Here is a 23,784-nt window from a genome sequence, read left to right on the forward strand (position 1 = left end):
CACACACACACACACACACACACACACACACACACACACACACACACACACACACACACACACACACACACACACACACACACACACACACACACACACACACACACACACACACACACACACACACACACACACACACACACACACACACACACACTCTAAATTGACTCCTGTAAGAACTAACGAAATAAATAAATAAATGAGCGATCTTTAATGCAGAAAGATGGGAAAGGTTTACAACGGGTAATGGATGGGGAGTCAACCCCTGTGTATAATTACCACACGGTCATTATTAGAGAGAGAGGGAGGGAGAGGCGAGAAAAAGTGCTCCTCTGCACTTCGCGTCGCTATCTTTACGACCTCGTTCTCGTCGGAGAGAGAGAGAGTGAACGTGAACTCCACGTGAACTTGAGCAGAGAAAAACGACAGGCATTTAACCCATTTTGGGGAGGGACCCCTTTTGGTGTTTTAAACATGATGTTATACTTTAGCTATTGAAAAATAGCAGATCTACAAGCTCATAGCGCGCCACCGAGTGGCGTGCTACGAGCTTGTAGGTCTGCTATTTTTGAAAAATCGTGAAAATGCGGCACAAATCTTTGAATATTCTTTCAGACTTTTTTTTTTGTGGCTTTCGCCTTTATTTTATATTTTTTATGGAGGGACAGACAGTAGGCTGACAGGAAATGGGGAGAGAGATGGGGGGTGACATGCAGTAAAGGCCGTCGGGATCGGGAGTTGGATTACCAGCCAAGGCAATCCAGGTGCCGTGGTGAACGCAAATCTTTGCTTCTGGGAGGGTCCCTGGAACAACATATTTTCAGATGGGGGTCGGCGGCCAAATACATATAATTGTTGGGGTCCTTGACATGAAATATTGAGAACCACTGATATAGAATCATAGGTATTTCAGAAAACTGTCAGGATTTAGAAAACATTTTTTTAAATTTCGACGTCAGGTCTAAATGGGTTAAGTTGTGTTTAACCCATTCAGGACTGACACCAGATTCTACAAAATGTCTTCTAAATCCTGACAGTTTTCAGAAAACCCTGTTTCTACTGTGTCCTGTGGTTCTCAAACTATTTCATGTCAAGGAGCCCCAGAATTATATGTATTTGGCCCCCCCGACACCCATCTGAAAATATGTAGTTTCAGGGAAGCCCCCCGGAAGCAATCTGAAAATATGTTGTTCCAGGGACCCTCCAGAAGCAAAGATTTGAGTTAAAAACTGAAACTCTAAAAACGTTTGCTGTGAAAGAATATATATTCAAAGAATTGCACACGTTTTCATGACCTTTCAAAAATAGCAGATCTACAAGCTCGCTATGAGCTTGTAGGTCTGCTATTTTTCAATAGCTAAAGTATAACCTTTTATAAGCTTAAAAACATCAAAAGGGCTTCCCGTCCTGAATTGGTTAAAATGTAAAGCCAACATAAATAATGTGGATTAACTCCCGACTAGTCCTGCTAGATCTTCTTTTCATAATTAACCTACCCTTTGCAATTCAGCACGATAGAAACCCACAAGGCTCAATCACCGGCATTCCTCTCAGATACTGCCTGATATCATATCGAAAGAGATACGGTAAGAAGATACACAAAAAGAATGCAATGGATTATCAATCAGTGAAATTGCCTGCTATTCACAAGGTCTTTGTGAGATGAAATGACAGGCGTAGACTGTGCGTCTACGGCCCTTTGATCATGCATCCCACGGCTCAGACAGACAGACACTAATGAGAAAAACCCATCCTCTGTATGAATCCAGAACCGCCTGCCACTCAAATTCGGTGGATCAATAACAAAAACAGCTCCGTCTGCTCTCTGGAGGTAAAAACAAGTTCATTCAGACGGCGTACCGAATGCAAACTGAGGAGGCATGATGCACTCCCTGATACCTGTTGTACAAATATCTTATACACAAGTACGGGGCGACTGTGGCTCAGGAGGTAGAGCAGGTCGTCCAATGATCCATGGGTCGGCGGTTCGAATCCCGGCTCCTCCTGTCTACATGTCGAAGTGTCCTTGGGCAAGACACTGAACCCCAAATTGCTCCCGATGTGCTGGTTGGTACCTTGCATGGCTTCCGCCGCAATCGGTGTGTGAATGGGTGAATGTAATGCACAATCTATGTAAAGGTCTGGTAAGGCCTGCAGGGATCCTTGAGGGCCTTTGCAATTTCCCAGGGGGTCCCCAATGTGCAGCAAAACAGGGAACGGCTTAAACGCCATTTTATTTTTGTTCTCCAAGTCTCTCAGGACACAGTGGGGGCTGCAGCATGCAACTTCTTGGACACAGGCCCAGGGTCTGACCAGCCTGGAGGAGGGTGTCGGTTGTAAGACCCAGAAACACTCAACGATTCCAGGTTTACAACACTGATGACGTGTCCAAGTTCATGCATCAGTAGATGTTTAATTAACTCAGGGGTGGGCAACTTTGACGATGGAGAGGGCCATTATAATTCCATACTCACTCCAGAGGGGCCACATTGCATGCATGTCGTAGCAAAAATAGCCGTTCTACAAGTTCAAAACGTGTCGCATCGCGACGCGTTTTGAACTCGGCTATTTTTGCTATATTTGAATTGAAATCCTGAATACTTTTTTTGCTATTTTTAATTGGGATCCTGAAAAGTCATTTTAACTAAATACAAATAATTATATTGGACATAAAAAAGACAATAACATTATTTGTAATACTACTCAGCAAGCTACTAATTTAGACTAAGTAATTCAAGCGGGTCATGTTTGCATGTTTGGAATTGTAACAGCAATAACATATCAGTATTCCGAAATTAACCTGAGGGCCGCATTAAGTGAAGGTGGGGGCCGCATGTGGCCCGCGGGCCGCCAGTTGACCATGTAACTGAATAACTCTGGGAGTGACAGTACCAGTAGGACAACCAGGGAGCGACTGGGTGACGACCACGAAGGAGGGTAGTGACAGGGGACGGCCGGAGAGACTAGGGTGGTGAGGGTTGGCAGCCCCCAAACCACTTCCTCCGTGAGGAGGAACCCAAAAGCCTAGTACAGACTGCAGTAAAACCTGCAAGGAGGGTTTAAAATCAGCCTCGTATGGTGCCGAGGATGAGATGTGTGCGGTGCAGCGGCAACGGCGACGCACGCAACGCACAGAAGGATTCTGCACTGCTTGTGTCAGACGAAGGAGGAGCCAGCCAGGCCTGGGTCAGGTCCCACAGCGCCAGGAGCCTCATAGTGTCGGCCAACATCTCATCAGCCATCTTCCCCATTGACCGTCTCTCTGTAGCATGCCACCTGGACACCGGCCAGGGTCTGACCAGCCTTGGTCGGGTCACCCAGATAAGAGGAGGGTATCTGTTGTTATAAGACCCAGAAACACCCAACGATTCCAGGTTTACAACACTGGTGTGTCCATGTGTCCAGGTTCATGGACACATGACACATCAGGGGGGGGCGGTGGGCTTGGTACAAATGTTTTTCAAAAGCCAAACATCAAATCTACAAGCTCACAACAACACGGTGCATTGCGATGTGAGCTTGTAGATCTTCCATGTTATATTTTTTTTGAGGGGCGCAAGCCCCTTCTAGCTTTTGGTGTGTGTCCACTTTGTCCTACAAAAACATTACATTCCCATTGACAATGGATGAATGAATGGACAATTTTACATCGGAGTCAAATTACGTCAAAAATGTACAGCATAGTGTAAACACAAACATTTGCGTAATAACACAAACATTGATGACAAAGGTGAGGACGCAAATTGTGATTGGCCGGAATGAGATGATGTATGATGATGTACGATGATGAGAGCGCCCCTGTGATTTCTTTTTTTGTATTCATGTAAAGTCCTAAATGTTTTGACATTTTTAGTTTATTTTATCACCTTCATGTTGAAGGGTTCACCTGCCACTACACAGTATAATGTCTGACATGCCAAAAAACAGAGATGCCAGGTCGAACGTGGTTAAAAACACAACCAATAAGCAGGTCACACAGGGTGTGTGTGTGTGTGTGAGGGCAGCTCCATCCATCTCCAGTTGATGGAGTGTGGTGGTCGTGGAGCAGGACACATGCAGAGAGAGGGTGGGGGTGGCTGCTAGTCTCAAACAGCAGGCCGGTGGCCACGCCATCTGCCTCTACCGGATGGCACGGCCCGAGATACCTTGTCCCGTTATGTCAATCCTAACCCTCCCTCCCCCCTGCGCGCTTCTCCGATTGTCAACCAGGCCGCCGCACTTCAGGCTCTCGCCCAGGTGACAGCGGGAGCACCTCCTGTCCAACCCCGGACCCAAGCAGAGTTAAGCAAGAATTAGGAACTCAATGAGCCCAATAATTAAACTTTAATAGGAAACATAAAGCACCCTGACACCATCTAAAAAGCTACGGGCTGCCACCATAAAACATGCAGGCTCACACTGGCCCTCCGTTGGAATAAATGTACGTCGGCTTTTATAAATCAGGAGGTTATATATTTATTTTTTTAACACTGGATTTTCATTATTATTTTTTCAATCTGATCACAGATTTGCTCGAGTCATTTTCTTTTTTTAATTCAATTTTATCACTCCAGAGCTTTGTTTTGTTTGTTTTCGTTCCTTTTTGGTGATAAATGTTAAATAACCCATTTTGACCTGAGATCAGATGCTAAAAATGTCTGTTTTCTGAAAAAGCTATGTTTGTATGTCAGTCGTTCTTCGATTTTTCAAAAATAGCAGGCCTACAAGCTCGTAGCGCGCCACTCGGTGGCGCGCTATGAGCTTGTAGATCTGCTATTTTTCAATAGCTAAAGCATAACATAATGCTAACACCAAAAGGGGTTCCCGCCCAGAATGGGATAACCAAGATAAGGCTGTCCGGATTTAATCAGACACGGTCTGCTACGCAATTATCCAGACTGCATACTTGGACCCTTCCGTTTTCATCTCAGCTACCGAGTAAATGGAAGGTCAAAGAGAAGTTCCACCAATTTGCAAATGTCAACTAAAATGCAACGTTATGCTGCTACCAGAAGTGAGAATAGAAAAACAATAATACCGTACATATACTTCTTTAATCCATTGAGACCTGGAACGCATCCATGTCACGTTAGCGTTTAACCACATTAACCATTAACCCATTTTGGGCGGGAACCCCTTTTGGTGTTTTAAACATTATGTTATAATTTAGCTATTGAAAAATAGCAGATCTACAAGCTCATATGAACTTGTAGATCTGCTATTTTTGAAAAATCGTTAAAATGTGCCTCAAATCTTTCCGAAAATTGTCATGATTTAGAAAACTTCTTTTTTTAATTTCGACGTCAGGCCTGAATGGGTTAACCAATTTAGGCCCGACGTCGAAATTAAAAAAAAATATTAAAAAAATGTTTTAAACCTCATGTTTCTGTATCAGTGGTTCTCAATATTTCATGTCAAGGACCCCAGAAACTATATGTATTTGGCCGCCGACCCCCATCTGAAAATATGTAGTTCCAGGGACCCCCCCCCAGAAGCGAAGATTTGAGTTAAAAACAGAAAACAGAAAAAATATATATTCCACATTTGCGCCACATTTTCACGATTTTTCAAAAATAGCAGACCTACAAGCTCATAGCGCGCCTATCTACACAGACACCAAAAACCAAACCTCCATTATATTCAGTCTCGTATTTTGTGCTGGCTTACTGTCCGTCACTCCATGACTCTCTGCATGGCCCAAGAATGAAGAGAATATCAGATTCAAATTCTACTTCAAACGTGGCACCAGGTCTCAAAGGGACACAGCTTGATAATATGGGAGTAGAACTGGAGAGAGAAAAAAAGAACAGACAGATGAAAAGTGGGAAGTCTGACATACTTTCAAAAGTAGCCGTCTGGTTGAGACGTGCAGGATTTATTGAGCAGTACCCACTCACTAAAAAGTCATTTAAAGGATTGATATTCTTATTAAAGCCTAATATTGGATGTATTTTTAGATGGTATTTCATGTGGCTAAAGATTAAAGAAACCCATTTTTATGTCTGCTGCACAGTGCCTTCCAAGGGAACCGATCATTGTCAAGTGAAGACAGTCCCTAGATTGTGTTACTGGAGAATCTAAAAGCTTGCCATTATTTGTTCATGTTTAATTGAATTGACATTTGCGGTACATTCCGTCTCCTTAAAAAGGTCACCGTCATGTGGTGATTAAAATGAGTTACTACTGCTTGCACTGTGGTTGGAAGGACAGCACTAAATAATAGCAGTGGTCTTTTTATTTTTTTACAGTGAATATATGAGTATACAGTGCATAATATGACATAAGACATATGGAAATACTATACGTATGTAGCTCACTGGTTCTCAATGTGGCGTCGGGGGACCCCCAAGGGTCCTTGAGAGGGTTCTAGGGGGTCCACAGGTAAATTACTGAATAAAACCGACCCTTACCTTACGGGTCTGTCACTCAGAGAGAAATGGAACCAAATGGACTTTGGTTCCATTTGTATACTAAAATGACCAGTTTTGGGTTTTTTACAGTCAATATTGGGGTCCCAGAGACAAACATTGTTGTGAAATGGGGGGTCCTTAGCAAGTTAGCATAATGCATATCAAACTGGGGGTCCGTGAAGACAAAGAAAGTTAGAAAATCACTGCTGTAGAGCAAAACCACGCCATCTCTTTCAACAGGAGGACACAGAATGCCCCATATCACAAGTTCGAAATGTATACGAATCATTTGAAAACGGCAGATCTACAAGTTCACAATGCGTCGCGACGCGACGTTCAGTCCAGCTGCGCCAGGCCGCTCGGTCCAGAACGGCCTGGCATGGCAGCTGGCCAGCACATAACTCAATCAGGACTCGGCATGACAGTCTGTGCTCTACAAGCCTTTAATCAGTCCACACAACACAGGAAAAAGTGTAATATTCAATCCTCATTACCATTCATTAGGCCGCAAAGGCCTCCTCACAGTTAATTAAATCACTGGCGCTCTCAACCTTTATGGCTCACAGTCACACCACACTCTCACAGCCCACTCTTTCTTGGCAGCAGGGAACATTCCAAATCAAAATGGTACCTTTTTTTCTGAGACCAAAATTATTATTTTTTTCATTTTCTCATCCCAGGCTACTTCACGGTACTCGTTTTAATTAGTGAAACCGCTTAAGAGGCTCCAAATGAAACCAAATCACCACAGAGGAGTCAGGCCTCCATCGCAAAGTGAGATCATCGTGAGAATATGTTGCACTATCTCGCACTTAAACCACTTAAGCATAATTTGTACTTTGTCGTAGGACGGTCATGAACACAGATAATAATATTATATTGAAATTTTATTTCCTTTAGAGGAAAGCCCCTTGAGATGTATCATCTCGTTTTAGAGGGGGTCCTCGGGCACAACACAATGAATACAGTACATAGACAAAACAATACATTAAACATGTCGACACAGAACAATACACTTACAACAAAACATAGATGCTCTCCAAACCACTCAAACACTACATCAAGACCAGAAACAACTGCACTGAAACACCTCTCCAAAAATCAAAAACAAGTACAAATGGGTTTCAGGTCTACAAGCAAAGAGGCCTTGAAAATGTTAAATGTTGTAATTGATCTCAAAGAAACAGACAAGTTGTTCAAATCAGATGAAGCTTTAAACTGAAAAGCACATCTCCCAATTTCATTAGATGTTGTCTGTTCAGAAAAGTAAAGTTGTTGAATATGTCTAAGAGGTATCTAGAGTTATATAATGTAACTAATAGCTGTTTTAATTATGATGGATAATTAAAGTAAATGCACTTAAAAATGAAAAGCAGCCAGTGGAATTGCCTCCTCGTTTGAGCTTGTTGTACATTTGGTTTTCTTTGTTTTATATGAGTCTGTAATACACTGGCTCTGGCATGATGCAATGCATCTGCCACATATTTTCAAATCACAGATTATGCACTATTGATGATTACAGCAACATATATTCCATCTACAATAAGTCCACACACACACACAGCAGTATTACTTTTGTTGACTAAGACTAAAAGACAAAGTTTGGTTATTTAGTCAACTAAGACTAAACTAAGACTAAACAATTTCAGAAGACTATATCATGTGGGTATAAAACTAAATGGTGTGATATTCAAAAGACTAACACTAAATCTGTTATGGCAAAAATTAACATTGCATTAAGACTAAGACTAAAAACACTACAAGAGTAAGGTTTTAATCTTTAGTCGACAAAGACTATAGACTAAAGAATTTCAGATGACTAAATGGTGTTGTTATTCAAACGACTAAAACTAAATCAAAATCTGCTAAAATAATTCCCCTCACTGCATAAGTTTATTTTCCCCTTTTACCTCCTTTATGATGAATTCCTGTTCTGTTCTTTGGCTATATAGAAGTGTCTATTTGTACGTCTCTAAATGTTTTGATGAATTGAACAAGGTGGACCCAGCTCTTGTAAACAAGTGTAATGCTTAATTGGGTCGTCTTTGTATTGAGTTTGTGCTTGAAATGTACTGTAATTCTGTATGTAGTGATTGATTGAAAAAATACATTTTTCAATCAATCACTACACACCCTGCGAGCAGAGCCCGCACGCACACTCCAGAGTCCCCGTTGATGGTGTTAGTTCAACCTCAAGCAACACAATATAGAATATTTGATTAATATACGATTCATTATGTGTTGGTTTTACAGCAGCAGACGTGTATCTGTCCAGCACGGCTGCAAATTAAATTGAATGCCAAAAGCAAATCTAATTAATGGTCTACAGGCGATCCAGTTATGGTCTCTCTCTCTCTCTCTCTCGTTTATTCAACACTGCACAGTGGTCAAAGCAGCATTTACTTTGTCATCAATAGCGAGAAAAGTCATCAATAGCAACACATCACTCAGCAGCTTTTTGCGTTGCAAGGAGGTTGTGTGAAAAATAAAAAAGGCAGTTCTCCAGCATTCACTCTAACAGATCAGTCTCCTGAGATTATTTCCAATATGACCGTTCGCTAGGAAAGGCACCGCCAGCAAAAATAAGTAAAAACAATAATGGCATAGTGGTCACTGTGGTCCAGTGGTGTTTTGAAAGTGATCAATGCGATCAAATCTCCATATGAGAGTCCATTGATTCCGTCGACTAAAACTAAGACGAGAAATGTTCGTCAACTAACCTTTTTTCACTGACGAAAACTAAATGGAAACTAAATGAAAACTAAGCTACGATGACAAAAACCAAGACTAAATATATAAAAACTAGAATAAAATGTTAGGAAGGAAGGGACTAGTGGACGAGAGATCCAGTATAAGTCATTTTACACTTGGTTGCATGCTGAAAATAGCCGATCTACAAGCTCACAACGCGTCGCAGCGCGACACGTTGCAGATCTGCTATTTTCAGCAAGTGTAAAATTAGGCCTTTCGACGGCATCAAGGCCCGCCAAAATATATCTTACTAAAATCTCATGACATTTAGTCGACTTAAACTAGACCAACGCCAAAACATTCCAAGTGAAATTAAATGAAATGAAATGATTACTATATTTACCCAGGGTATCTGGGCTAAGCTCAAGAACTTGTTTCCAGCCAGGCCCTGCTCATAGAACATTTCATCGTAGTGGTTCAATGCCTTGTTCAAGGGCACTTCAGCGGTGGTAATTTGAACGTGTCGGACCGCTGATTCGAACTGGCGACCTTCCGGTATCAAGACCGCTCCGCAATCCGTTCGGCCTCCGCTGCCACATGACTAAAATTAAAACTAAAACTAACAACTAAAAAGTGACTAAAATGTGACTAAAACTAAATGAAAACTATTCAAGAGACTAAAATCTAAATGTGCTGCCAAAAACCACACTGCCAAGCATTCCAGTCCATTCTACTCATCATGGCTTGTGTGTGGTGTGATGTGGTGTGATGTGGTGTGGTGTGGTGTGGTGTGGTGTGTTGTGTTGTGTGCTGTGAGTGAGCAATGTGTCTCATGATGAATCAGCAATTCCTGGATTGTAACACCAGAGGGCAGCAGAATACAACTTAAGTGCTGCGGCGCAGCAAACAGTATTAAAGTGAGTTGAGGGAGCAGAGCAGCGTCCGTCCTCTCCTGAGTCCTTACCAGCGTTGACGATGGCATCCACCTCCAGCCCGGTGATGTCTCCTTTGTAGAGAGATACTTTGTCACTCACTCTCGCGCCGCCGCCGCCGCCGCCGCCCGTGATCTCCTTTCCTTCCTCTTCCTCATCGTCATTCACTGAAATACAAAACACTACATTTTAATCCATGACGGGGAATTCAAAATAAATAAGTCTGATTCACAAAAGCTAAAGGGATGGTTTGCAATGAGACAAGGGATTTTAACCCATTCTGGGCGGGAACCCCTTTTGGTGTTTTAAGCGTTATACTTTAGCTATTGAAAAATACTACGAGCTTGTACAGTACGTCTGCTATTTTTGAAAAATCTGAAATCTTTTTTAACTCAAATCTTTGCTTCTGGGGCGGTCCCTGAAACAACATTTTCAGATGGGGGTCGGCGGCCAATTTACCTAACATTTTTGGGGTCCTTGACATGAAATATTGAGCACAACTGATCTGCAATCTGTCTTGATTTTGATTTAGAAGACTTTTTTCTTTTTTTCGATGTCAGGCCTAAATAGGATAATGCTACCCACACAAACCACACAGAGACAAAGTGCTCCACAGTTTCCCGGTCTAAGACGATGCCTTGAATAAACATGCTCTTATTGCATAATGGGTCACATCACTGTCCAGTGTAAACAAGGCGTGTGCGTGTGTAATGATCGGTGTGTTAATCAGTGGAATGTATATGTGCACAATGCACTGATACTCTTCTTGAACCTTAATATCTAATGGTCTACGAACAGCACACACACACACACACACACACACACACACACACACACACACACACACACACACACACACACACACACACACACACACACACACACACACACACACACACACACACACACACACACACACACACACACACACACACACACACACACACACACACACACACACACACACACACACACACACACACACACACACCTTTTCTTTCCCTTTCTGGAAACGATCTAAATGATATGGAACTTTTGCACAAATACAAATTCCACCCACTAGTTTTGCACCTGTAACCCTGTGATGCAACACACAGAATGTGATTCTGATTAAATTAAGCGATCTATTTCAATCTGTTACTAGTGCATGTTGTAATAAGACACCACGGTCTTTATCAGAGATCTTTTAAATATTCAGGGGGAAGCTAAATATTGTGGAGCAGCCAAAACCGCTATGGGAATATGAATTGCACATCCAAATATGCATGTTGCATACAATTCTGACAAAACTTCCTAGAGGCCTATTCCTAGAGGCCTATTGAAAACATACGGCATAAATAATCTACACGCTCATAACGTGTTGCATTGCAACGTGTTGTAATCGTGTTGATCTGCAATTTTTGGGGCGAAGAGATTTGGTGTAGAGGGGAAAAGGAGTGGAACTATTATAAAGCCCAGGCACCAAAGTATATACGTAGGGTTTTACTAGGAAAATCAAACTGCTTTTACCGATCGATCAAATGCCATATACTGCCTTTTCTTCCTGAAAGGTAGACCACGATTCCAATATTGTGTAAATATTTCATGAATCGTCTTGTCTCTCTGTCTGACTGTCTGTTTGGTGTACGAACAGCTGCAATACCACCACTGAGTGACCTTAATTAAACCTGCCAGGACTTTGAAACAATTTACAAGCAGCCGATAACATGCACTTTGAACAGGCATACTGTAACTCCTGTCTGTCTGTCTGTCTGTCTGTCTGTCTGTCTGTCTGTCTGTCTGTCTGTCTGTCTGTCTGTCTGTCTGTCTGTCTGTCTGTCTGGGGTACAAGCAGCGATAACATGCACTTTGAACAGGCATACTGTAACTCATGCCTCGTGTCTGTATGTCTGTTTGTCTGTCTGTCTGTCTGTCTGTCTGTCTGGGGTACAAGCAGCGATAACATGCACTTTGAACAGGCATACTGTAACTCATGCCTCGTGTCTGTATGTCTGTTTGTCTGCCTGGGGTACAAACAGCTGCAATACTGTGACCTAAAGTGGCACTGTTGAGCAACCTAATGATGGCGCATCTCCAGCCGATAGGTGTGAACGGTTTTGCAGACGTGCTGCTAATGGGGGCAATTTAAAACAAAGGCGGCTTACATGCGGTAGTTTGCTACTAACTAATTATAGGATTATGGACATTTTGAAATATTTTCTATAGGATTATGAAATTCCTATAAGAAACCTACAGGATGTTCTAAATTTCTTATAGAATTATATAGGATTCTATTGGAACTTTGGGCAATCCTATAGGATTTTCCAAATCCAAATCAATATAATTCTATAGGATTATGGACATTTTAAAATGTTCCAATAGAATAGAAAAACATACAAATACATTTATATTTGTATTATTATGAATGTTAGTTTGAATGAATTTAAATCGCTTTTCTTCTTTTTTCAAATCAGCTTTATAGAAGAAAAATATTGACTGATTTTCTTTATAAATAACTCCATTTCCAATTTCCTTTAAAACATCCAAGTCAGATTTCTACACATTGTACATTCATTTTGTACATTCATTTTGGCATTAATAAAAAGTCTAGCTGGATCAAATCCAGTGCATTGGTATAAATATACTGCACTTAGCGTCATTTTGCTGCGTCTCCAGAAATTAGTTTAGATGTGATCAGATCTATGTGCTTAGCAGCTCACATTGCCTTCGGCCTATCGGTAAATGGTTTGCATTTCTACAGAACAGTACTGTCACAATGTACAGTAGGCTCCTATAGGCTCACATGGCTTTGATCATTACATTTTTAATCAAGGACTAATTCAATTGTTCCTCCTCTGTAATTGGGAGACAGCTGTACAGTACTTTGCTGGCATCACTGACACCAACCCACTGAGAGATAGGCAAATCTACAACTAACTTACTTCAGTTTAGTTCTATTATATTTTGAGTTTTTTGACACAATCTAATATACTTGGTTACCAACCATTTGTTTAACAAATGACAAATGACATACGCTTCACCGCCGATGACGGAGAACTTCCAATTAGTTTGACTCAGAGCAGGCCAGGTGTAACTGCTTAAATGACCCATACGGTATGCACATTGCAACGGCAAACTGCCTGTGGCCGACCTTCTCTCACCCCATTTAGCTCTCAGTATTACCACACATGTACACGTATCTGAGGTCTTTATCCTGAGACTAGTATGCAGCCACGGTCTGACACCTTTCAGATATGAAGCTGTGTACATCTCATCCTATATGGCATGCCGTTACTTTTCAATTTGATATACAATCGACTGTGACTAATAATGTCAATGTCATTAAAGTGCTTGTTTCTTCTAATGGAGGACTTGCGAAGTGTGGGGCAGCGAAAACCAGGCCGAACCAGAAACACATAATAGTATGAACTTAAGGCGACATGCGTTTCCATTTCAAATCTGTGGCTGAGCCTATCCAATGAAATTATGAGAGACTGACCTGAACCAGGAATATGTATCATGTCACCTTCTGGAAAAGGAAACTATAGTTATGATGACACTGCACAGAGTCTATTGCAACCGTTGATCGACTGACTGACACAAGGAATTAACAATTATAGACTTATGGATCATTACAGCGACATTTGAATGACAGAAATCCGAAAGAAATGTGGAGAGAGGTGAGCACGTCCGACGTACTAATGTCAAGTCATGAGTCCAACACCCTACCCAAAAGTGAAACCCAACCCTAACCTCACAGGAAGCCACAGGTTAGTTTTAACCTGCCACTGGTTAGTTGTAACCTGCCAAGCATGTCAGGAGCCATGGGTTAGTTTTAACCTGCAACGAATGCCGGGAGCCACGGGTGAGTTTTAACCTGCCACGCATGCCGGGAGCCAGGGGTTCCCGCCAGGGGTTCCCGGCAACCTACAGTAGGTTGATGTTAGTTTTAACCTGCCGCACATGTCGAGAGCCATGGGTTAGTTTTAACCTGCCGCGCATATCAGGAGCCATGGGTTAGTTTTAACCTGCCGCGCATATCGGGAGCCATGGGTTAGTTTTAACCTGCCGCACATGTCGAGAGCCATGGGTTAGTTTTAACCTGCCGCGCATATCGGGAGCCATGGGTTAGTTTTAACCTGCCGCGCATATCGGGAGCCATGGGTTAGTTTTAACCTGCCGCGCATGTCGGGAGCCATGGGTTAGTTTTAACCTGCTGCGCATGTCGGGAGCCATGGGTTAGTTTTAACATGCCGCACATGTCGGAAGCCATGGGTTAGTTTTAACCGGCCGCACATGTCGGAAGCCATGGGTTAGTTTTAACCGGCCGCGCATGTCGGGAGCCAAGGGTTAGTTTTAACCTGCCGCACATGTCGGAAGCCATGGGCTAGTTTTAACCGGCCGCGCATGTCGGGAGCCATGGGTTAGTTTTAACTGACCGCACATGTCGGAAGCCATGGGTTAGTTTTAACCGGCCGCACATGTCGGGAGCCAAGGGTTAGTTTTAACCGGCCGCGCATGTCGGGAGCCAAGGGTTAGTTTTAACCTGCCGCACATGTCGGAAGCCATGGGTTAGTTTTAACCGGCCGCGCATGTCGGGAGCCAAGGGTTAGTTTTAACCTGCCGCACATGTCGGGAGCCATGGGTTAGTTTTAACCTGCCGTACATGTCGGAAGCCATGGGTTAGTTTTAACCGGCCGCGCATGTCGGGAGCCAAGGGTTAGTTTTAACCTGCCGCACATGTCGGAAGCCATGGGTTAGTTTTAACCTGTCGCGCATATCGGGAGCCATGGGTTAGTTTTAACCTGCCGCGCATGTCGGGAGCCATGGGTTAGTTTTAACCTGCCGCGCATATCGGGAGCCATGGGTTAGTTTTAACCTGCCGCGCATGTCGGGAGCCATGGGTTAGTTTTAACCTGCCGCGCATGTCGGGATCCATGGGTTAGTTTTAACATGCCGCACATGTCGGAAGCCATGGGTTAGTTTTAACCGGCCGCACATGTCGGAAGCCATGGGTTAGTTTTAACCGGCCGCGCATGTCGGGAGCCAAGGGTTAGTTTTAACCTGCCGCACATGTCGGAAGCCATGGGTTAGTTTTAACCGGCCGCGCATGTCGGGAGCCATGGGTTAGTTTTAACCGACCGCACATGTCGGAAGCCATGGGTTAGTTTTAACCGGCCGCACATGTCGGGAGCCAAGGGTTAGTTTTAACCGGCCGCGCATGTCGGGAGCCAAGGGTTAGTTTTAACCTGCCGCACATGTCAGAAGCCATGGGTTAGTTTTAACCGGCCGCGCATGTCGGGAGCCGTTTTAACCTGCCGTACATGTCAGAAGCCATGGGTTAGTTTTAACCGGCCGCGCATGTCGGGAGCCAAGGGTTAGTTTTAACCTGCCGCACATGTCGGAAGCCATGGGTTAGTTTTAACCGGCCGCGCATGTCGGGAGCCAAGGGTTAGTTTTAACCTGCCGCACATGTCGGAAGCCATGGGTTAGTTTTAACCGGCCGCGCATGTCGGGAGCCATGGGTTAGTTTTAACCTGCCGCACATGTCGGAAGCCATGGGTTAGTTTTAACCGGCCGCGCATGTCGGGAGCCAAGGGTTAGTTTTAACCGGCCGCGCATGTCGGGAGCCAAGGGTTAGTTTTAACCTGCCACGCATATCGGGAGCCATGGGTTAGTTTTAACCTGCCACGCATGTCGGGAGCCAAGGGTTAGTTTTAACCTGCCACGCATATCGGGAGCCATGGGTTAGTTTTAACCTGCCGCGCATGTCGGGAGCCACGGGTTAGTTTTAACATGCCGCGCATGTCGGGAGCCACGGGTTAGTTTTAACCTGCCACGCATGTCAGGAGCCATGGGTTAGTTTTAACCTGCCGCGCATGTCGGGAGCCATGGGTTAGTTTTAACCTGCCGCGCATGTCAGGAGCCATGGGTTAGTTTTAACCTGCCGCGCATGTCGGGAGCCATGGGTTAGTTTTAACCTGCCGCGCATGTCGGGAGCCACGGGTTAGTTTTAACCTGCCGCGCATGTCGGGAGCCACGGGTTAGTTTTAACCTGCCACGCATGGCGGGAGCCAAGGGTTAGTTTTAACCTGCCACGCATGTCGGGAGCCATGGGTTAGTTTTAACCTGCCGCGCATGTCGGGAGCCATGGGTTAGTTTTAACCTGCCGCGCATGTCGGGAGCCATGGGTTAGTTTTAACCGGCCGCACATGTCGGGAGTGACGGTGATGTAGAAATAATGCCTGTTGGACTGTTAGTATGTCTAACAAATGTATGGACCCCGCATCGGACATGATTGCAGACATTTCCACATATTGCGGAGAAATGCGTAGAGTACGTAAAATAGTTTTGCCATACTAGATCTCTTGAACTCAGAAATGAAATCACGGTTAATACTTCAAACAAAAAGGTCAAATTGTAAGTATATTTAAGTGTTAAATTCCCATTCTGCATACTGTATGCGTGTATAGTTGTCAAATCTAAACCTACAGTAGGGTGATGTTGTGGCGTCACATATATTACCTTTCGCAGCTCTTTCAGTATTACACTGAATAAATATATGAGAAGTGGATTTTCTCATAAAGGTTTCATTCCAGTTTTATTATCGGCACTCATTCCGTGAGTGACGATAATAGATATGCAGTACAAGCATTACAACGTTTCACTGTGCCCGGACGTTACTACTACCTACTGTAACTCAATCATTTACTCAGTTACGGCTGACAGTTAACATGTAGGTTGGCAGCATTTTTGTTCATAGGTCACTGAACCCATTCTGACCTGAGATCAGATTCTAAAAATGTCTTCTACATCCTGACAGTTTTCTGAAAAAGCTATGTTTCTATGTCAGTGGTTCTTCGATTTTTCAAAAATAGCAGACCTACAAGCTCGTAGCGCGCCACTCGGTGGCGCGCTATGAGCTTGTAGATCTGCTATTTTGCAATAGCTAAAGCATAACATAATGCCAACACCAAAAGGGGTCTCCCGCCCAGAATGGATTAACATGTAGGTTGGCAGCATTTTTGTTCATAGGTCACTTAGGAATGTTTTTGCAGAGCTAAACAAATAACAAAATCTGAAAAGGTGTCCCATTCAATACTTGAGGAATAGTTTACAGTAGAACAGCAATAACACTCTCACAGGTTCTGCCGTTACTGTATACATCAGCATACTGTAGCCGTTATTCGGTAATAGCTAATATAACAGTACAATATTATCAGATATTGTTATTGTACGTTTAAAAGCACAAATGTTGGAGTCTGTTTATCAAAATGTTTTCTCAAAATGTACTGAATGCACAACAGGTACGGCAACTGAGCAATGTTTTACTTAAGTAAAAGTATCAATACAGCAATGCAGAAATACTTAACAGAAAAAGTCCCGAATTCAAAATGCACTTGAGTAAAAGTACAAAAGTATTGATATCAAAATGTACTTACAATTTACAATTTACAATTTACAATTTAGGCATTTAGCAGACGCTCTTAATCCAGAGCGACTTACATTAGGCAGGAACAAAAGTATGGGAATACATCACATATATAAAATGCATTTATCAAGAAACATGCGTAAGCTAAGAACGTAACTAGAACATATCTATATAATGACACTATACATATTAACTATACATATATACTATACTATGCTATACATATGTAGGCTACTATGATGTGCTATGACTATATACAATGCAATTATTGTGCTGTCTACATGACATGCTATAAGTCTGTTTCAAATGCTATCTAAGTCTAAAAAGTGCTATCTAAGGGGGTAGGATAAGTGCTATGGGCCATGATGGAGTCTGAAAAGGTGGGTCTTCAGACTACGGCGGAAGATCGGGAGTGATGGTACTTAAAGTACCAAAAGCATTGTGCAGAATGTCCCATTTCAAGTTTTCAAAATGTATAAAACTCTTTTGAAAATAGCAGATCTACAAGCTCACAATGCATGGCATCGCAACGCACTGTGAGCTTGTAGATCGCCGACGTGCAGATCGCCGAAATGGCCAAAATGTATATACTGTAGGGCCGAAATGGGTAATAAAGCAATAAGCCACAAGAGGTCTCAGGTTACCGGGGATTATATAATGGCTGAGAGGCCTAGTGAGACCCCACGCGTAGCAGTCAGACAAATACACGGTAAGCTGGGACCTCGCGTGGCTTATTGCTTTTCTAAAACGGTTACAAACATATAGCATATATATATATACAGTATATATTAACCTCATAAAACTATTAAATTCACAAAAGTAGCTACGGTGTGCGCCCACCAGAGCGAGCCACACTTCCTTGTTTTTACTCCAGTCTCTGTGACGGGGGAATAGGAGGCGTAAAGTAAAGTACAAATACCTCAAAATTGTACTTTGTACCCCTTTTGGTGTTTTAAGCATTGTTATATTTTAGCTATTGAAAAATAGCAGATCTACAAGCTCATAGCGCGGCACCAAGTGCCGCGCTATGAGCTTGTAGGTCTGCTATTTTTGAAAAATCGTGAAAATGCGGCACAAATCTTTCAATATATATATATATATATATATATATATTCTTTCAGAGCGCACGATTTTAACTCAAATCTTTGCTTCTGAGGGGTTCCTGGAACAACATATTTTCAGATGGGGGGTCAGCGGCCAATTACATTACATTTTTGGGGTCCTTGACATGAAATATTGAGCACCACTTCTATAGAAGTGGTGCTTTTTTTCCCGACGTCAGGCCTAAATGCTTTAAGTAAAACGTACTTAGTTGTTTTGTTTTCCACCACTACAACTGAGCTACCCCTCTCTCTCAGTACCTTTACTTCCCTGTCTCCAGGAGGGAATCTTGTCCAGGGATGTGAAGTCATGGCGACGATACTCCTTGCGTCTCTCCTCCCGGTCTAGACGGAGCAGTCTCTCTGTGGAACACAGTGGTGATGAATATAAGAGCGTGCTTGGTGGTTTCTGACCTGGGCTTTTACATTTTAAATGGGCGACCATGCAACAGATAGATCCTCCTCTCTTCTACTCCCACTTCTCCGCTGGCTCTGCAATTATCTCTGCTCCCTGATCTGTGGTATTGCACTATAGTTCTTCCATCTTCATAACTCTAGAATCTTGCCCTGATGCCCAGTGTTGTTTTCGTCGCCTAAAACTAAGACGAAAAATGTTCGTCGACTACCTTTTTCCACTGACGAAAACTAAATGAAAACTAAGCTATGACGACTAAAACTATAAGACTAAATATACTGACATTGACTATCCAGTATAAGTCATTTTACACTTGGTTGCATGCTGAAAATAGCCGATCTACAAGCTCACAACGTGTCGCACTGCGATGCGTTGTGAGCTTGTAGATCGGCTATTTTTAGCAAGTGTAAAAATAGTCATTACGACGGTATCAAGGCCCGCCAAAACACATTTTAGCCGACAAAATCAACTGTAGATTTAGTCGACTAAAATCCTATGATATTTAGTCGACTAAAACTAGACTAACACTAAGACATTCCAGGTGACTAAAATGTGACTAAAACTAAATTAAAAGTTTGCTGCCAAAAACAACACTAACGCAGCCAGCCAAAGTGCACCAACAGCTATTTAGTCAGTCACTACAGACCAGATATTATTAAAATCATCAACCTACAGTATATTTTTTTGTGGATTCAATTTTCTCTATGCAACAACTGTTAAACCCACTCAATGTTACAGCTGAGCATAGACTTTGATTGTTGATCTCTAATTTAAGATATCTCTAATTAAGATTCTGTGGGCATTTGCTTTTCTGTGCTTTAGTTAATTATACTGCTTTGATCTCAATGTCGAGTTGAAGATTTGACACACCAATGCATACAACGGATAGTCAGTGATGTAAATAGGTTTTCAATGTAATGGGTCCCAGGGACCTTTTAGGAGTCCTACTTCAACGACGTTAGAGTAAAATGGTAAATGGTGCATTTATATAGCGCCTTTATTCAAGGCGCTTTACATAGATTGTGCATTACATTCACCCATTCACACACACATTCACACACCGATTGCGGCGGAAGCCATGCAAGGTACCAGCCAGCACATCGGGAGCAATTTGGGGTTCAGTGTCTTGCCCAAGGACACTTCGATATGTAGCCAGGAGGAGCCGGGATTCGAACCACCGACCCATGGATCATTGGACGACCTGCTCTACCTCTTGAGCCACAGTCGCCCAGTACAGTACTGAGTACAGTATTGCATCCCAGGACCCCTGCCTGGAGGGTGACATGATTGCGTCCTCTCTCAATTTAGCGAGTCTTAGGATGCAGGATGCAGGCTAATAGATTTGGACATGCTCAGAGTTCAATTAACACTCAAGAGTTTACTGACGTAGGCTTCTTCTTCTATATAAAAAGACAAGACTATGTTTGGAGAAGAAAAGAAGCATTCATTTCCTCAAGTCATCCTTGGGCAAAGTTTCACTGCAGCTCAGTCTTGCATTAAATTCAGTCTTCCATTGGCATTTTTGCAGTGCAGGAATAACTCTCCCATCTATTCTGGAGTCTCTGTTCCAGCCTGCATTCATTCTACATGGATGGATAAAAGCCATTGTCTGGGTCCTGTAAACACAATAGTGCTCTTTTGGGCTCAGAATGATGCACTGGCGGTACTCTAGTCTGCAGTCACCAGCCCTCTGTCTGGTGCACTGCAGAGCAAGGTTAGAATGGTTTGTTAGTTTAATTTTTTTGTTTTTTTGTTTTAAACTTTGTTCGTTTTTAAAGCAGGTTTGCTAGTTTTTAGTTCGTTTTTATTTTTCGGGCCCATTTCAATCCTGCACCTGATGAATACGTCAGGTGTAGCATTTTAAAAATATGTATATTCAGTTACAGATTAAGTTTATATGAATAAATTGACCAAATCTAAACTAAGGCATTTCGATGTGGCAGCGGTGGCCGAACGGATTGCGGAGCGGTCTTGATACCGGAAGTTCGCCAGTTCGAATCAGCGGTCCGACACGTTAAAATTACCACCGCTGAAGTGTCCTTGAACAAGGCATTGAACCACTACGATGAAATGTTCTATGAGCAGGGCCTGGCTGGAAACAAGTTCTTGAGCTTAGCCCAGATACCCTGGGTAAATATAGTAATCATCATTGTCAATCAATTTAGTTAGTTTTGTAAACACAATACAGTTTGAGTTACCGGCAGTTATAGTTTTTCTTTTCTAGTTAATTTGTGTCAGTTAATACTGTTTGTGTGCAGTTTGTGCGCGCACGCACACACGCACGCACACGCACACACCCACCTCTTTTTTTATTAATTTAAGTGCATAGATCTTTAACTACGAATACCCCTTTACCAACTCGCCCCGGGCGTACAGCGGGCGGAACTGCGCGGCCTGGTATTCCTAAAGTAACCTAAGAAAAGTATGCTTATTAAACCCGGTTAAACCAGTTATTCCTAACCTTAACCTCAGTAAAACTATGCCTAAACCTAACCCTTTGCCTAACCTTAACCTCAGTAAAACTATGCCTAACCCTAAACTAATTTCTAACCTTATTCTCAGTAAAACAAAATAAAGAATACCGCGGCACCGAGCGGTCGACGTGAGGTCGGCAGAGCTCATAGCGCACCACCGAGTGGCGCGCTACGAGCTTGTAGGTCTGCTATTTTTGAAAAATCGAAAAACGTCTGACATAGAAACATAGCTTTTTCAGAAAACTGTCAGGATGTAGAAGACATTTTTGGAATCTGATCTCAGGTCAAAATGGGTTAACTATGACTTCACTATCTTGCTCATTTTCAGTTTCATTTCCACTGAAGTCCAGTTCTGTTCAGTTTCACTTTACCAGGAACTTCAGGATTTTGTCGCCAGAGGATTTCAAATCATGACCAAGAAAAACAAGAATTTCAAGAAATGATATTTGTCAGGTGAAAGAAGCGCTACCGTACATGGTCATGCGCTGAACTTTTGGAGGATGCAGACATACAGTATACTCTACACTGTAGATGTTTTAATTCATACTGTAGAGTCTACAGTATGAATTAAAATACAGACAAAGCCTATCCTAGACGCCTTGGCCACTACAGCCAGCCACGTGGTAAAAATCACATCGAGTTAGATCAGGTTGAGGTTTCACACTAATGCTTTTTTTTGTCAGGTGAAACCTGACATATGAATTAGTCAAATTTACTGAAGACTTTGGCTCCTAGTCGTGACCTAGTCCTGATTGGCTGCCACACACGCTGCTGTCATGTATTGGTTACTCTAGGTCACATGACCAGGAAACAGGTAACAGAAATCTTTAGAGACCCCCAATTGAGACCAAGGGGCCAGTGAGGCGCTCCAACGTTGAAGCACTGGGCCCTAGTGGTAAGAGGAAGGACTGCAGGCGGACCCGTGGATTCATGACGAGGAAACCCTGTGCAGCTGCTGGGCTTTAACATTGAGCGCTCGGTTGCACTTCCGCATTTGACCACCAAAACCTGACAAATATCATTTATTGGTTTTCTTCTTTTTTTTGAGTGGTGCAAACCACTCCAACAACTGGCTTTGTTACCGTGTACATGTGTTTGTACCAAAATAATGAGCATGGTTACTATGGTCACTGACATTACGTCAGACCACAGCTGATCAGGCTATATAAGACCTTGAACCACTCAGTTCACACGGGTGTGATTTTTCCGATAGAGACAGCAAGCAGTGTACAAACCCAGTAGCCCACTACTGCTCCACTGCCTTGATGAAATGGGCATAACATAAATACCAAAATAAAGTAAAGACTTTGATTGATTCTTTTTTTGACTACAGATGGAGGAGAATGTTGGTTCTACTGGCCTGACAGTGTCCTACTGTTATTTACTTCCCCCATCATTACAGCTTCATGTATTACAGTGGTGAGAGTATACAGTATACTGCTTGTTTATTATGGGAACCATACCAATATCATGACAGACAGTATATCCCAACTGTGCACAATATGCTAGTGAATTGGTTGCACTGTCTCTAACATGATTGTGCACAAATAATATAGGTAGGATGATACTAGTGTTTCTATCCGGTGGTAGGATAGGAGTGCACTGACTGACAGTGTTACTGTGAAAGTGCGAATGTCAAAAAAACGTGGAACAAGGAGGTTTTACCTATAAACAGATGCACAGCAGCATCACCATGATGACACAATAACATCTGTATTATAAATCATCATATGGGTTCAACCGCATTGTTGCCACACCACTAACCATAACAAATGGGGGGGGGGGGGCACAGTGGGTGATTCATGCTGTCATGGACATGGTGATAGCAAAGCGTCCACACAGTATACATCCCCCCGCCACCACCACCATACCCCCCAAAACAAGCCTTCTTACCTTTCTCAGTCTTCCAGTCCTTTTTCTTTTTGCTCATGCTGCCGGAATGAGTGGACTTCGAATGGATGTTTTTGGACTGTGGCAACCCCAGGCTCACAGCGGAATGTGGCTCCTAGGAAACTGAAATAGAAAGTGTATAATAACACGGGCTCTCTTCTCTTCTGCACGATGTCTCACCTGTGAAAGCTGTCAGATTTCTGTATGTATGAACCTCCGCTCGTTCAACCTACCTTGACTGCAGCCGTAAAATTATGTGTACGGCTCTGAGCCACGCGATTGGCCGCGGACGACGCGGAAGTGGGCTCGCGATTGGTCCGCACCGTGCGTCAGTCAGTTTAGAACGTCCCGCCTACGAGGAGCGTGTAGGTTGGTTGGTTTTCCCTTTTTGCTTTGAAGTGCCCCCGTCGCGCGCCGGGTGCCGCGCGCCCCGAAAGCGGCAGATCTGCAAGCTCACGGCGGGGTCGCGATGCGACGCCTTG

General features: G+C 43.1%; 1 protein-coding gene across 1 annotated transcript in view; it reads right to left on the bottom strand.

Annotated features, from left to right (window-relative positions):
- The window catches only part of LOC306931502 (ADP-ribose glycohydrolase MACROD2-like), a gene marked incomplete at its 3' end in the record, with an annotated part of 342,789 nt that extends 319,286 nt beyond the window's left edge, over positions 1-23,503 (bottom strand). The window contains exons 1-3 of the mRNA XM_079512903.1: positions 23,306-23,503; positions 18,785-18,886; positions 10,045-10,179 (exon numbers count right to left, since the gene is read on the bottom strand). Coding sequence (XP_079369029.1) covers positions 10,045-10,179; positions 18,785-18,886; positions 23,306-23,342 — 274 coding nt within the window. The 5' untranslated portion in view covers positions 23,343-23,503. The remainder of the gene's footprint in view (positions 1-10,044; positions 10,180-18,784; positions 18,887-23,305) is intronic.
- Positions 23,504-23,784: the final 281 nt, after the last annotated feature.

The sequence above is a fragment of the Electrona antarctica genome, assembly GCF_951216825.1.
Source record: "Electrona antarctica genome assembly, chromosome: 10".
In the NCBI taxonomy this organism is placed as follows: domain Eukaryota; kingdom Metazoa; phylum Chordata; class Actinopteri; order Myctophiformes; family Myctophidae; genus Electrona; species Electrona antarctica.